The sequence below is a fragment of the Pezoporus flaviventris genome, unplaced genomic scaffold (assembly GCF_033815535.1).
Source record: "Pezoporus flaviventris isolate CSIRO_AGI_PZ_B2104156 unplaced genomic scaffold, CSIRO_AGI_Pfla_v1 ptg000008l, whole genome shotgun sequence".
Classification (NCBI taxonomy): Eukaryota; Metazoa; Chordata; class Aves; order Psittaciformes; family Psittacidae; genus Pezoporus; species Pezoporus flaviventris.
Genome location: NW_026892556.1, coordinates 244,305 through 260,126, shown reverse-complemented (window position 1 = coordinate 260,126; position 15,822 = coordinate 244,305). Strand labels below are relative to the sequence as shown.

Genomic DNA, 15,822 nt, shown 5'->3' with positions numbered 1-15,822 from the left:
GCATGTGCGCGCGGCTGCATCCGCACCAACACGTAGCGCACAGAGGCAGTGGTACAGCGCGCTCGTTCTCAGCCCCGCCGAGTGGTTCGGCCCGCCCGGTGATTCCCACGGCTCTAGCTTCCACCGGTGGCACCGGAACCGCGGCTCCCGAGCGCCCGGCGGGCACAGCGCTGCTGCTGCCATCTCCGGAACGGCCAGCACATGAGCAGGACGCCGCCACAACCGAAATAAAGGAGCACGGTGGCTCAGAGATCGGAATTCCAGCCGGAGCGCACCCCCCGGTGACAGTCCCACCTCGTTACGTAAGGTAACGACAAAGGAAGGTCTCAGCCCCTTTACACCCTCAGTAAGCAAGACAATAAGATAAAAGACAATAAAAGTGACTTAAGTTACAAATAGTGACCCAACTCGTTGAGCAAAGAGTCCAGGTTCACTCCAGAAACCTAGGGAGTGATGGAAACTGGTCCCGGGTTTCCGAGTTTCCAGTCCAGAGCCCCATTCCACAGCTTTCCTCTAAAAAACTGAAACACTCCCAAGGAGCCACATGCATCTCGCTTTGTGCTGAAGTTCCTTGAGGAACCCCTAGAGACCTGCCCTGCAGAGTGCAGCAGAGGTTGTGGAGGACAGGAGCTGATAGCTCTGTGCGAATGAGGAGGGAGTTGGTGAAGGAGGAGCAGAGCAGGCTCACGTATCGGGACACACACAACTCTGAAGCCATCCCTAGCAGGAGCTCTATGCAGGCACGATGGTTTTGTGCAGAAGTGTTGAGCGCAGCACAAAAGGTTTGTGCAGGTTCAGGAGAGGTTGTTGGGAAATGACACTGTGGAGGTGAGAGGGACAGGACAAGGTGCAGGTTGTGTTACCTGTTGATGTCGGGGGTTATGTTGGTCCATGAACATCAGCTTCAGCTCTGCAGAGAAGGGGTTGCTGCAGGCAGCAGCCTGTCACCAGATACTGAGAGATCAAATAAGAATCCTGAACAGGCTAAAGTATATGTGTAAATCACTCATTATAAAAGCTGTTGTCTTCTCATGTTCTCATTCTGCAACTGTCAAATTATTAATGAAATGCCGTGTTTGATACTAAACTGAGGAGCTGAGAGGCTCAAAATATACCCTGCCTCTGTTTGTGCTGCCTCTGCATCCACACTAACAGAACGCCCTGCACACCAGGGCTGTCACACATCATCCTGTCTGAGCTTTTCAGTGCCCCTGGGCTGGACCTCACGGCTTTGTGACCTCCCCCGCGAGCTCCCCTCCAGCGCGTTTAACTGGAGTTCCTTAACCTCTGATAACCCCAGCCCATAGGATTCCTCCTCTTCCCTGCTGCGTAAGGTCACCTGGCACACAGAAATTGCTGTCTCTCTCCAAACCCCCATTACATGGGACCAACGTAACGAGTGTTTGCCTCCCCGGGCACTGCCGAGGCAGCGCAGCACAGGACTACAGAGAGAAACCACTGCCCCTCACCGAGCCCACCGGGCGACTCCGCGCCACAGCACTGCCGCCTGCAGGAGACGCGCATGCGCGACTGCAGCTTTGGCGCCGGCGCGCCCAGCGCCTATGCATGCGCAATGCGACACGCGTGCGCTTTCTCCCGCCGCCCCGTGCCTAGCGTCACTCCGGCAGCTCCGCGCATGCGCATCCGGACCCAGGCCGGCGCTGCCCCGCCTACCCACGTGTCGAGCCGCCGGGGGCTGCACGGCGCAAGTGCGGAGGCGCGCGGGGCTCGGAGCTGGGCGAAGAGAGGGGAGCAGGAGGAGGACGGGGAGCTTCCGTTGCGTCACTTCCGGCGCTGTCGCCGTGGCGGTCGGTGTGGCCGCTGCGGAGTGCTCCGCCCCCCTTTCCTTGCCATGCAGCGCCGCGACGACCCCGCCGCTCGCATGGGCCGCGGGCCTGGCCCCGGCGGTGCCCGGCAAGGGGGTGCCCCGTCGCGGCGGCCGCCCCGAGGCGGGGGGGGGCGTGGGGCCGGTAGCGGGGCGCAGCCGCCGCCGCCGCTCCTGCAGTCCAATGCCGCTGCGGCCGGCGCCTCTAACGCACCGGCCCCCGCCGCCGGCACCCCCGCCCCGCTGCTGTCCGGCGGCTCTGCCAAGATGGAGCCCGAGAACAAGTACCTCCCCGAGCTGATGGCCGAGAAGGACAGCCTGGACCCGTCCTTCACGCACGCCATGCAGCTCCTCACCGCAGGTACCGGGGGCTGGGCAGGCTGGGACCCCCGGGGTTCGGTGGGGCGCGCAGGGGAGAATGCAGCTCCCGGTGAGCGCCCTGTGTGGAGGGATAGGGGAGCAGGAGACTCCCGGGTGGCCGATGCTGCCGGCGCCGGGGCATCGGCGAGGGGCCGCCGCTGACCGACCCTGTTCAGTGTGACCGCGAGGGTTTGAAGTTCAGGTATTTCTCTTATTTAATCTCTGTTAGCCCTGTGCTTAATCCGTGGCCTGGACCGGATTAAACGCAGAGCCACAATTTTCTTTCTAAACATGGTGTGTGGTCGCGTTGGCTCTTTTCATCCCTGGGGAAAGAGGGGACCAGAGAGCACGGTAAAACCCGGGGTTTCCCCATGCAGCGCCTATTCGAGCCTCTGCGAGCCATGGTTTGTGATCTCTTTTGATTATCCATTCTGGTAACCTGTGTTCGAGTTTATTTCGTGTTCCTGGTGAAGCTGAACAGGGAATGGAAATGGCAGCCTTTGTTCTGGGCCTGACTGGCTCCTCTCCGTCCCCATCACTGGTGGCTCTGATTTCTTCATGTCTCCACGGAGCAGCTGCTGGTGCCTCTGCCGAGCAGATTCTGCTGCTTTGAGACTCTGTGGCTAGCTTAAAAGTGAGAATGAGTCAAAATAGCTGCCACTGACAGCATTACGTGCAGGTAGTGGAGGCACCCAGCGCAAGGATATGATCTGGTTTAATCTTCACATGAGCAGAGCGCTTAGCTCTGTTGCTTATTCTGCTTTTGAATTGGTTCATTTTATTTTTTTAAGGTCTTTAAAATATATAGTATTGTTGTGGCTGGTGCAGTGCTTGGGATTTTATTAGCTCCTCCTTTAACATAGGAAATGATCCTTAGGAATCACTGCCTCTCATTGTGCGAGTAGCCGAGGTCTGTCATCGAGGTGTGTCATCGTGGGGACCTTGGCATCACTCTCTGACATCTTGATCTAAATAAATTACTTTTATAATCTGATCTGACATCAATTTGATACTTTTCATTAATAAACCCTTTTAGCCAGCTGATGCCTAGCAGCTCAGGATAATGCCTCCTAGAGAAATGAAACCTAAGGAGTTTGCTAATTCTGGCACAGAGCCGTGTTCTCAGCCCACTTAGTAAAGGTTTGGTCACTCAAGTGGTGTAACTTATGAGGGTTTTTTTTCCATTAAATTAAAAATTGCTTGTAGTAGACTGCAGCTTTGTGGGGCTTAAAATTGAGAATTGGAAGGGCTCCAGATGCTTCATGCTTGCGTTGGATGTTTGAAAAATTGGTGACCTTTAGGAGCATTCACAAGCAGCCCAAATTCAGGGCGGTCTGAGCAGGGAGCTTGTGAGAGAGAATCTGAACTAAAACAGTGGGTTTAGGTGACTGAATGACAGATGACCCCAAACTGATCTGCATTGCTCAGAATTTCTTTTCTGCTGTGGCACCCTTTGGTGATGTCATGTTGGAGAACCTGCTATAAAGCTTACTTAGGAATTTAGGTCTGAGCTAAAGCACAACTTAAGCAAAATGACTTCCAGACAAAAAAGTGACTGATTATTGAACGTCAGCAGTATTCCTATCCCAGCCTGTTTTCAGGAATGGAAGTTGCTTGTCCTGCCTGCGTCTGGGAGGAAACCCTGAGAAGCTCTGCCTTGAACCCTGGCAGTGTTCAAGGCCAGGTTGGACACAGGGGCTTGGAGCAACCTGCCCTAGTGGAAGGTGTCCTGATCTGTGGCAGGGGATTGGAACTGGATGAGCTTTAAGGTCCCTTCCAGCACAAACCATTCTATGATTCTGTGAAATTAAGACTTCTTCTTTAAATACAACGTGTAACAGAAGCCTACAATACTTTTGTGGTTCTAAAGCTGCATTTCTAGAGAAAAAGAGCATTTTTGAGCAAAGTGAAGGGCAACACAGTGATGTCATACTGATTCCTGAGAAGTGTCCCGTGTGATGGAAAGGCATGATTCTAAAGAAACTGAAAACTGGGATTTCTTGAACCTTGGAATATGATCCATGTTTCCTCACTTCTGTCATTCAGGGTCTGTGTGATCTTCTGTAGGAACAGAAAACCCTTTTTTTTTTTTTCTTTCCCCCTCTCACTTTGAGTTATGCCCTCCATCTGCTGCAGGGAGAGCAGGAGGAGATGCTGAGGCTTTGGAAGGCACAGTCCTCTCTCCCTATGTGCCTTGGGAGGACAGGAGATGGCCAGCAATGTGTTAGCTAGGCGTAGGGGTGGGGGATTGTCCAAATTCTAGTGGTAATCTTGGCTATTTTTATTTCATGGAGAAATTCCAAGTGAAAAGAGCTGGTCATGTATGAGCTTTCTAAGCCGCAAACAGGTATTGGAGCTGTGTCGTTCCACTAGCAAGGCTCTATATAGCTAGAATCTAGTTGGTCCTCACGTTAAATGCAGCCCTTTCCTTCCCCAGAGGTGTGGGGTGGTGAGGAGTGGATTCACAGCAGTGGGTTGGGTATTGGAGAGGGACCTGTAAAGGGAGGGAGGGCTGAGGATTGGAGTTAGAGCAGCACGTTGTGATGCAGGGAGCAGTGTGAGGTGCTGGAGGACTCCTAAAGCAATCCCCAGTTGACCAGGCTGGTTCCTGTGCCAGGTTCCTTCAGTCTGTGTGTATCCTGAGGAAGGAAAAAGGGCTGCATGGGAAAACTGGCTGCATGGGTGGTGGCCTCGGTGGAGTGACCAGCTAAAGAACCCACCAGTGGGATTGGGGAAGGGCTGAGGTCATGGGCGTGATGAGAAGCTGTGTGTAACCCAAAGCAGTCCAGTCTGCTGGAGCTTTCTTCGTGTGGGGTTAAAGCTGTCCTGAAATGCGGACAGTCGTACAGGTTCCTGGGCTTCCATGTGCATGCCCAGCTCCACAGGAGTTGTAACTGCAGCCTTACACTAGTGCCCAGATGTTTCAGGCTGTGATGCGCTCAGAGCATTTCCTTGTTCCATTTACCAATGTATTATGTGCTGCTGAGCGTGTCAATATGATGGGGCGTTGCTCGGCGCTGCCTCCCAGGAGCCTCCACTACCTGTGTGTTCCTCAGAGCTCACCTACAGGCTTTCTCCCTGCCTCAGCTTGAGCCTGGTTCCTTTTCTTCCCCACGTCCCTGTGCTAGTGGCAGTTCCCTCCCTTCTCAGCAGTGCTGTTTGTGTGTGATCCCAGCATATGCACGTGTGTGGGGGTGTTGTGGCAGAAAGCGGGAGGGAAATAATGGGAACTGCCAAACCCTGCAGCTTCCACTCGTAAAGGAGTCTGTCCCAGAGCAGGTCCTTGCTTCCTCTCCTGTGGAATCAAATGAGCCTGGGAGCAGTAGTGTAGGAGAGAGGTGGCTCTGCTTTCTTCCAGCGGATCCCATCCCTAAACTCTTGGGGTTTTCCTGGGGTTTTCCTGGGGTTTTTTGGATGTGGGGTCAGTATTGTTATACTGTTAATACTGATAATACTCTCAGTATTGTGAATAAACAGAATGGCTCTCTGCTTACAGAGCACAAATGTGCTGTGGAACAGTGTTTAATGTGTTTTTTATTAAGGAAGAGCTTGGGTTTAGATCAGGAGTAGCACTGTGGCTGCTTAGCCTCCTCCTTGCAAAGCAGCGGTGTTACCAACCCCCTTTACCTACCCCTTAGGATTTCTTCTGAGACAATGCAATCACTGCCCCACATGAAGTCCTGGAAACCACTGCCACACATGCCGCCAGCCTGCTACCATTCCCCATGGCAAGAAGGTAACCTTCTGCTGCACCTCTGACACGGCTTTAAAATATCAGCACTGAAATGAGGCATGCTTAATCCCTCCAGGTATACGTACGCTCCTCCTTCCTATCAGTAAGTGGTCTGACAAACTGCTACCACTCATCAGTTCATTCAGTCCTGCTTCGTGTTGTATAGCCAGAATGCAGACAGATAACGCTGGAATCCGGAGCCATAAGACATGTCACAAGTGGAATGTTTTGAGTCCTTCTTCACACCTATTTCCAGGCTCAGAGTTTGCTCTGCAGGTGTAAAGGGAGCTGCTGGGTCACCACAATGACCTGAACCACAAAACCTAGAGAAGAACTTAGAGTCATTCTGCTGTGCAGGGTTTCCCCTTCTCCTTTGTTTTATACCTGAGCTGGAGACGTGGTGGTGGTGGTGGATCGGATGAGGGTTTTTAGCCAACAGTTTGTTACCTGTTGCCCTCACAGACTGGTTCCCAGTTCCGCCAGGAGGCAGAGTGCATCTAGCTGTGGGGTTGGTGGGAGCTGTGATTCACTGCTTTGCAGAGCCTGACGTCTGATTGTGTTGTAGTTTGACAAGGTAGAATATGCCTCTAGGTACTTTAATTTACGTCAAGAAAGGATTAGGGTGCCTTTATTGCTGATGTGGGCATAGAAAACACTCCTTATTAGCATGCAGAATGCATTTTTAGGAATTCATCTAGTGTTTTTGGAGAAACAGAACACTTGAGAAGTCACCGTGGTGCATTACAGGGTCTAAAGCTGCTCCCAACCAGGGATAAGGCCACCAGAGCAATCTTCAGTTTCCAAATCCCGATTCTCCGATCTGTTCTTAAAGCTAAAATTAAAAACTACGTAGAACTCCCCACAGCAGCAGCTCTTTTTCTTATTTTATACATTTGCCAGTGCTTGAACTCTTGTTTTTTTTTTTTATTTTTGAGTAGTATCTTCAGAAAATCATCTCTTAAAACAAAAACCAAGCTTTTCCAAAGCAATTAGAGCTGGTTATTTATCTTTTTTAGATAAGATAGTCACGGTAACACTTTTGTAAGAGAGCCAAGATGTTTTTGCCAGTAGAAATAATGATATTCAGGCTTTTTCTTTTATTTTTTTGCCATAATTTTGCAATACAAATCTCCAAGTTCCATGTTGAGAACCTGAAACTAAACCCCAGTATATATTACTGTGTCCAGAACTGAAAGGTTAAAATATTGATCATTGGATGATGTTTTCCTAAAGGTTTGGGATTTTTCTTGACTGCACATGTTGTTGGACGACTTCCTTGTGGAAAGGGGCTTCATGAGCCCACTAGACTGTGTTTGCCTGTGCAGTCAGGAGGATGCTGTTATCTCATTATACCTATTTCTGTTTGGATGACATGGGAGCATGACCAGGTGGATAATACGTCAAGTATCTGATACACCAAGTTGTAAACATGAACATTTAATCTAAAGCTTATTGTTTCTGACATGGGCAGAAGTCACAGGAAACACCAGATACTAAAATTCTGCTGGAACTCGGGTGATGACTAAGTAAGCCTCAGTTTTGTCTTTCAGCTTCAATCCAGTTACAGGTGTAACCTGGTGAAAGTATCTCTCTTCTCCCGAGATGTGAGAATTTGTATTTAGAGCACTTTCAACGCAGAAAAGGTATTTATCATTCTTGAGTTTGCTGATGAAATGGCACCATTTAGGTTTAAGACAGGGCCATGCTCCTCTCCTGATCAGCATCTGTAAATAGATATTTGGGATGGCTATGCATGGTGTGACCAATTTTGGTTTTGGTTGGTCCAAAGAGTGTGTAATGGTTCGTCAGTGATTTGGGGTTGTTCATAATGGATTGGCTTCAGATCTGTGGGAACTTGTCTTCTAATTGGTGGCCGTTGAATAAAATTTGTACCTAAATGGACATTCCTGGAAAAGAAAAGCCAGTCAGCTCTGGGCTGCAGGCTTTGGGGAGATGTTGAGTGTCCTGCACAAGGGAAGGTGTGTTAATGACTATTAAGAACCTGTGCTAGAAATGCCTGCCTTGTAGATGGTCCGTAATCTCCATTTGGTTTGTCTTTTGAGGTGATCATCTCCTACCATCTCCACGTGAGTTTAATTTCTAGCTGGATTTGAGAAGGTGTTTGTGTGCTAGTTCCCAGTTGGCCTGCCTTAACCATCTGCTTCCAGAAGGTTATTTGGTCTTTGTTCCAGATTCCCCTTGGGCTGCAACATGCCTTCAGTTCAGTCAGGCTACCTCAGTGTTTTTCCAAGACGCTGGAATTCACAATATACAATTAAAAATCAGAATCTTAATTTGAGAAACAAAAATTTGTCCTTGCATTGCCTGCCAGAGGGGAGACCGAGATGAGCTCTTAGGCAGAAGCTCTTCCCTGGGAGGGTGCTGAAGCGCTGGCACAGGGTGCCCAGAGAAGCTGTGGCTGCCCCATCCCTGGCAGTGTTCAAGGCCAGGTTGGACACAGGGGCTTGGAGCAAGCTGCTCCAGTGGAAGGGGTCCCTGCCCATGGCTGGATGAGCCTTGAGATCCCTTCCAACCCAAACCAGGCTGGGATTCTATGAATCAAGTTAAGGACTTGACACTCACTTTTACAGCTGGATGCCTGAGGCTTACAACCAAGTTACGAATTGGGTGTTTAGAATTAATTTAATGGAATGAAGCTTGTAAGAATTTCCTAAAGCAGACCACACTCTAGTGTGTCATGCATTCAGGCTTCTGTTTATTAGGAATCCTTGCAACTCACCAGAACTCCATGGTCTCAGTGTGTGGTGGCACCACTCATTAAATTACAGGTTTAAAATAGTGCATCAGCTTGAATTATAAGAACTTCCTTGGTTTGCTTCTGGCTGCTGTGTTACAGTGAGCATTAACACATAGTGTAGCTGGTGTCCTTGGAGGTTTGAGTGTCTGCATGGATTACTGCATTCGTGGTGGAGGTGTGAGGCTGAGCGCTGGCAGAGGAAGGCACAGCAGAAGTGATACACAGAACTGTGCGTAGTTTCCTACTCTGATGTGTTGAAGTTATTTGTAGGGCATTCTCTGCTGTTCTTTCTTAGGTTTATTCATTACCCCATTATTGGCCTTCTGGAGTCCCTAGGTGTGAAGGGAGGAAGAGCCTAGCACTGTCTGTCCAGACTCCATCAGTACAATTCTGAGTGTTCATGTATTCACAGAGAATGAGGGTTGTCTGTCCTGTTGTAATTCCAACTCTAAATGATGCTTGTTTGAGGAATATAAGCAGCCCTATTTTTATCTTGTTTAGAAATTGAAAAAATTCAGAAGGGTGAAACAACAAAGAAGGATGATGAGGAGAACTACCTGGATTTATTTTCCCACAAGAATATGAAACTGAAAGAACGAGTTCTGATACCAGTCAAACAGTACCCCAAGGTGAGGGCCAGGAAACAGCTTATTGAATCTCTGTGATTTGCTTGTTTTCTATGAATTTTATGGCTGACTTTTGGCGATAGGAGCTGTCAAAGTGTCACCAGGAGTTATGCCATTGTTCCATTATTGCTATGGATTTTTTCCTATGCAAGCTTGCAGGGTCTTATTCCTAATATGTTACATTTCTAGAATGCCTTGGGATAAAGCTAAATGGTGATGCATAGCAGATATTTTATTATTAGAATAGACACTTTGATATGTAGAGCTTTTTGTTTTACAGTTAAGAACTCATTTAACTCTTCAGACTTGCTGCCTGTAAAACTGCTGTAGAGTAGATGTTAGAATTAAACACTTTACATGAGTTGATTTCGCTTGATTTTCTGGTGGAGCGTTTTTTCATGAAAAGAATTTTCTGGAACTTAAATTTTCCTGTGCATTTTTTGGTGAGGTGCAGAGAAAAAGGAGCGGTTAATTTTCTTGTCAGCCAGCATAACATTCAGAAAAGCTTTTGTTACTGAGATCTGGAGCTAAGGTTTTTTTAATTCTTCATTTACAGTTCAACTTTGTTGGAAAGATTTTGGGACCTCAAGGCAATACCATCAAGAGGCTTCAGGAAGAAACTGGTGCTAAAATATCTGTCCTAGGGAAGGGTTCAATGCGAGATAAAGCAAAGGTAAGGGCATCACCCTTGAAAACATGTACACATTAATGCCTTTCATGTGGCCGTGAGGCAGAGTGCATTTGAAAGCATTTCATAAAACATTAAACCATTAAAATCCATAAGCAAAGGCAGTCAGAAGTCCCCATGTTTAGGAAATCATGTTTCCTAAAGTGTTCGGTGCTTATTGGAAGCAGTCTTGGATGGGGCAGAAGCGTGAGATATGTTTTCTTTATGAACATGACTTTGAGGCCAGTCATCTTTTAATTCCCTGTGCCCTTGGATGCAGGGATAGTTTATTTGAAAGGTGAAGTACCAAGTTTATAAAAAGAATTAATCCCAGCTACTCTGACAAGTCATTCACAAAAGGAATATTTTTCACCTCCAGGAAATAAATAAAATCCTTTTTCCAGAGATTCCCTCTGAAATCCTGAAATTCCAGTGGTTCACTGAAGATGCTGGAGCAGAATGTTCCAGGGACTCTTTACTGGATGAGAAAGTGCCAAGAGGGGGTTTTTTTGACAGAAAAAAAAAATTGGAAATATTTTTTTTCTTCCTTCTTATTCCTAAAACTGAGCCAGCAGTCGACAGAGCTATAACTTAATTCAGCTTTTTACTTCAGCAGCACAAAAAGCTTTTCTACTTCTAGCTTATTTGTAGCTTCTTCAAACCATCTGTATAACACAGATATCTGAAAGGCAAGTTAAAGAGCAAGCATGTTTGTGTTGTTAGGTAGTAAAGAGCACCTTGGGCAGAAAGGTGGTGTGGAAGAGGGATAGTGCAGCTTGCGTATGCCTAATCTGGGCGGAAAAAGGGGCCGGCATCACTGTGTTAGCAAAAATATCAGTCACCTGCAAAAGCAGCTGTAAAGAGATGGAAAGTGTAAATTGTGTGTGGCTTTTTATAGAGCTCTGTGCTCATATCTGTCCTATGTTACCATGATCTGTGTCCAGACGTGACCAAAATGCCTTCACAGACATCTCCTGCTAAGGCTTAGAAGACAGGTAAAAGAAAAAAATAGTTTCTCTGTATCTTATTTAGCTTTAGGAATCTCTAATCTGCTTTGTTTCAGGAGGAAGAACTGCGTAAAGGGGGAGATCCTAAATATGCTCATCTAAACATGGATTTGCATGTCTTCATTGAGGTTTTTGGCCCCCCCTGTGAAGCGTACGCTCTGATGGCTCACGCCATGGAAGAAGTCAAGAAGTTCCTTGTTCCAGTATGTATCCTGGTGTTCTTTTCTTTTTGAAGGAGGTGGATGGGTTGTGACTCTGGCTATAAGGATGGGGTAAGGTCTGCACAGTGCAAGGCTCATGTTGCAGGAATTGGTGTCGCTGAAGAGCCCTGGAGTATTAAAGTGTGTGTGTGGCATTTGAAGATGACCCCATTAATCTTGCATGAAGGCATGTATCATTCCTCTAGCCATAATTATAAAGACATACACTTACAGAGCAATTGTTTAGAGCACTTGGAGTAGGTATTTCTCTCCCAGGACTAGCTGTGTCCATTTAGCAGGAGGATTAAGTTTAGCAGTGCCTGGCATGGAGTCCTGACTGGCTTCCTCTGAATTGGGGCTGTAGTGTAGAAATCTGGCTAGAAAACTTCATCAGTCAAATGAGAAACTAGGTACAGAGGTGTTTGCTCTGCCCTGAAGGGGTGGCGAGAGGATGAGGAGGGAGATTGCCCAGGCAGCTGGGTATTAGTATTCAACGTTGTAGTTGTTTTGTGAGACAAAACTGTCAAATCAATATTTCTCCTGATTTAAATGCAAGTGATATGAAGGAACCTCTAATTTTGCTACCCAGCATTTATACAGATGACACTTGTCGGTTTGGGGATGCCTTTTACTGGTGAACCTTGTAAGATGTTTGTGGTCAGTTTTGTGCCAGTATGTAATGCAAAAGTGCTAGAGTATTGCGTCCAAGAACTGCAGAGCTTGGAAGAGTCTTTCATGTATTAAAATGATAATGTCGCTCGTTAAATTAGGATAAAACACAGTGGGGAAAGAAGCAGGTTCTTATCCTTTGTGTCTGGCTTGCTCAGCCTGTAACTCAGACATGTAAGGGAATATAAGGGAAAAGTTCTTTCTGAATATAAGGGAAAAGTTCTTTCCTGTGAGGGTGCTGAGGCGCTGGCACAGGGTGCCCAGAGAAGCTGTGGCTGCCCCATCCCTGGCAGTGCTCAAGGCCAGGTTGGACACAGGGGCTTGGAGCAAGCTGCTCTAGTGGAAGGTGTCCCCGCCTGTGGCAGGGGTTGGAACTGGATGAGCATTACAGTCCCTTTGAACACAAACCAGTCTGGGATTCCATGAATGTCAGGCCCTGGTGCTGCTCTGTAGCTGTGCTTGGAGAGTTCAGATGTGCTTCCTGAAACACCAGGGCACCAGGGGCAGGTGGAACCCAAGAACTGTGGGTAGTAGGGAAGAATGAACGAAAAGCTTATGGGTACTGTGTGATTTCTGTGAGAGCCATGGAGAGGAGAGAGATCGCTATGTGAAGGAAAGAGGTCATCTTCAAGGAGCCCCTGGGATGTACAAAGCCTCAGCTCGCTAAAGCAAGCGTGCTCCTTGCTATTTAAAGTGTCTTAAGTACTTCTGCCTTCAGACAATGTGTGAAACTTGTGAGAATTGACAGAGAAGTCATTATGGAAGCCAGCAGTGCTGTGAAGACACATCTGGTAGGAGACTCCTTGCTCTGTGGTGTTGCCATGGCACTGTGAAGATCCCTGGTGCAAGGCTCAGCCTGCCTGTGTGTTGAGGAGAGATGTGGCTTACTGTGACTTCTGCAGGGTCATCAGGCATCTGTGCTAATTCCAGGAGCTACATCCCCCAGGGTGATAAAATGCGCAGAGCCAGAAGCATGCTACATTCCTAAGAATTTAAAAAGGCAGCCTGGATTTGTACATGGGTGTTTGCTCTTTGTCAGGCTGCGTCTTACCCAGTTCCTTTAGTGTGTCAGGATTGCAGCAAGGTGTTGTTACCTCACATGGGCTCATTGCCAGTCACTCCTTAAATGTAAGGTGCTTGAGGTGAGATATGTCTTGGCATGACTTTACCTCTGAACTCCCTGGTGCTTGCAAATAAATCTTGCTGACATCCCTGGGATGCTGAACATCGCACAGCTCCAGAACAGCTGTGAGAGGCCCTCTTCCCCGGTTCCAGTGGTTGGGCTCACCACAGGTCCTCAGTCCGTGCAGGTCATGTGCCCTTCCTGGCCAGTTTGGAGAAAGGTGTAGTTGTGCACTGCTGATCCCAGGACATCCCAGTAAACCTAACCCATGGATTTTCGTTTAGGACTATGAGGTTGTTTTATTCCAGCATGGTAGCCTGTGATATCCTGGAGCACAGACTGGCTAGTTAACTGTTCTCTGGAGTTCACTCTTTCCCCTTTTTAGGATATGATGGATGATATCTGTCAGGAGCAATTTTTGGAGCTGTCCTATCTGAACGGTGTACCAGACCCAGCCCGAGGCCGGGGAGTCCCTGTGCGGGGAAGGGGAGCAGCTCCACCACCGCCTCCACCTGTCCCAAGGTATCTTTCCCAAAAGCACAAGACGTGGAAATGCTGCATCTTGCTCAAGAGTTGTCCTGCCAGATGAGGTTAATGCACATCAGCTATTAACTTGACCTTGGCTTTTCCAAGGCTTTCTGACCTTGCGTTGCAGGCTTGCTTTTGGCAAGTTAGCATTAAATGCTTTGTGGTTTGAGATGTGATCAAGCACAGTGGGTATATTCTATATAATTTTTGATATCTGAAATCAGTAGCTTCATAAAGTAACCTTTCAAAACCAGGTGTACAAAATCATGTGTAGATAGATGTTGTGTTTGCTTCTGTAGCCTTCAGCAGAATAAGCATTTTCAGTTTAAACTGACCATCTTTTGAAAGTTACAACATTATTCTGTCATTGCTGTCAAGGCATGGGGATAAATTGGTGATAAAACTGTTACTAGAGTTCTTGCTTCAGTAGCTGTTTCATGAAGGGGAAGTCTTTGCTTCTGAGTGTTTAGCCCAGAAGTGCCCCTGCTCATCTCATCATTGATCTGTAACTTCTGGAGGTCTGGCAGTCGTTGCAGGTTAATGACAGAGGGTTGTTTAAAATGAACTCTGAGAAATTACTAGCCCAAAGCTCTGTATCAGATTTATTTCACTGTCTGTACCACATCTAATACAGTAGAGTTCCCATCCCAGAAGAAGTTTTTGTAAATCCAGCAGTAACATAACAATTTTTGTGCTAAAGAAGTCATAGTTTGGTTAATGGTAACTCTATTTATCAAGCTATTGCATTTTAAAGTAGGTCTAAGAAGCACATGTGCTGCATTCAGCACTTGACCTGTAGCTCTTCACAATCCTTCTCATCTCCTTCCCAGGGGACGTGGGGTTGGTGTCCCCCCCCTGCCTCCTCCTCCTCCTCGAGGGGCCCTCGTGCGAGGAGCCCCAGTGCGAGGTGCCATTGCCCGGGGAGCTGCTGTAGCCCGTGGGGTACCTCCCCCCCCAGCAGTCCGGGGGGCTCCTGCACCCAGAGCACGAGCAGCCGGCATTCAGAGAATACCGCTTCCTCCTCCTCCTCCTCCCGCACCAGAAGCCTATGAGGAATATGTGAGTAACTCTATATCTTTGGTTTAATTCCAGCTTAGCTGACCATGTATCAGATGCTCCACATTATTGAAATAAGATTGCTCTGGAGACATGACCAGCAGCACAAATGTTGGGATGGGGCTGGGTGACCTGCTTTGTGTCTTACTTCTCAAAGGAGGGAGCTGCTCATGTCCAAAATAAAGGGCAAGGCATGGTTTTGGTAAAACAGAAATGTTCCCCAAAGGCTGAAGTTGGCCAACTATTAGTGCATGGTAGAAAAACTACATCACGAAGATTGATGTAGTTCACATTCTGCAAGGGAATTCTTTAAGGAAGAAACACCAAAGATTTCCTGCTTCCCCTAAAATCCTGAGAGTGAATATGTGAATGAGCATGGTGATGTTTCATGCAATGTAACTAAGCACCACCCTCCCTCCAAGCTTCTCTTGGCATCTCTGCTCTTGGTATTCTAAAGGGAGAAAAAGGTTTTGATGCACAATAGCATTTTTGGAAGTCATCACAAATATTCATGCATCTAAAAAGTCTGTTTATCCTCTCAGTTGAACTTAATTTTGCACTGAAACCAATCAGAAGTTATTAGGTTGTGTTTGTCTACCTGTAAATCTGTGGTTTTGACAGCACAATTACAGGCTTCCTGGCATGAGGATTTGTAGCACAGACAAATGGCAACCTTGGATGTGTAAATGACTTTCAAATACATTGTAAACATTAGTGTGGTTCGTTCTTCTGAAACCAGAGGACACAAGCAGATCTCAGCTACCTGTCTTACGGCTGAGCCCCTTCCCTGCAGCAGGCAAGGATTCACAGCTTCCCCTGGAAGCTGAATTCAGTTTTGCCATTACTCTTGGTCAGGCATTAACCATCCAGTCCTTCCATTAACACTGTTCTACATCATCGTCCATTTCAGGGCTATGATGATGCGTATGCAGACCAGAGCTATGAGGGGTATGAAGGCTACTACGGCCAGGGCCAAGGGTAAGTCTGCTTGTCTCCTGTTACTGAGCAAGTTATACATGGTCCTCTTTTCTTTTAAGGGAATGGCAACGCTCAGTTCAGAGTTTGAGCTGTAGGGAAAGTGCCCTATTCTGCTGAAACACAGGAGAGCCTGGGTAATAATTTTTGGGAGTGTCCCAGTGTCCTTGATAAATCCATAAAAGCAGCGATCAGACTTGCCAGAGTCATGAGTGACATTGGGCATCTTTTGCTTTTCAAGTGTTTGTGCAAGTTGTGTCAGTTTGATTTCAGCCTGTATGTAACCAACACAATT

At 47.5% G+C, this 15,822-nt stretch overlaps 1 protein-coding gene across 3 annotated transcripts in view; it reads left to right on the top strand.

Moving 5' to 3' along the window:
* The first annotated feature begins 1,852 nt into the window (after positions 1 to 1,852).
* Positions 1,853 to 15,822, top strand: part of KHDRBS1 (KH RNA binding domain containing, signal transduction associated 1) — a 21,629-nt gene continuing 7,659 nt past the window's right edge. For 2 of the 3 annotated variants that reach the window (XR_009742777.1, XM_061449778.1), the window contains exons 1-7: positions 1,853 to 2,186; positions 9,178 to 9,305; positions 9,859 to 9,975; positions 11,033 to 11,179; positions 13,354 to 13,490; positions 14,327 to 14,555; positions 15,463 to 15,530. Coding sequence is in view for 2 of the 3 variants with exons in the window: in XM_061449778.1 (XP_061305762.1) it covers positions 1,853 to 2,186; positions 9,178 to 9,305; positions 9,859 to 9,975; positions 11,033 to 11,179; positions 13,354 to 13,490; positions 14,327 to 14,555; positions 15,463 to 15,530 (1,160 nt within the window). In the remaining variant the exon portion in view is untranslated. Of the gene's footprint in view, positions 2,187 to 5,823; positions 5,922 to 9,177; positions 9,306 to 9,858; positions 9,976 to 11,032; positions 11,180 to 13,353; positions 13,491 to 14,326; positions 14,556 to 15,462; positions 15,531 to 15,822 lie in introns of all 3 variants that reach the window. The other variant, XM_061449779.1, reaches the window with a different exon arrangement.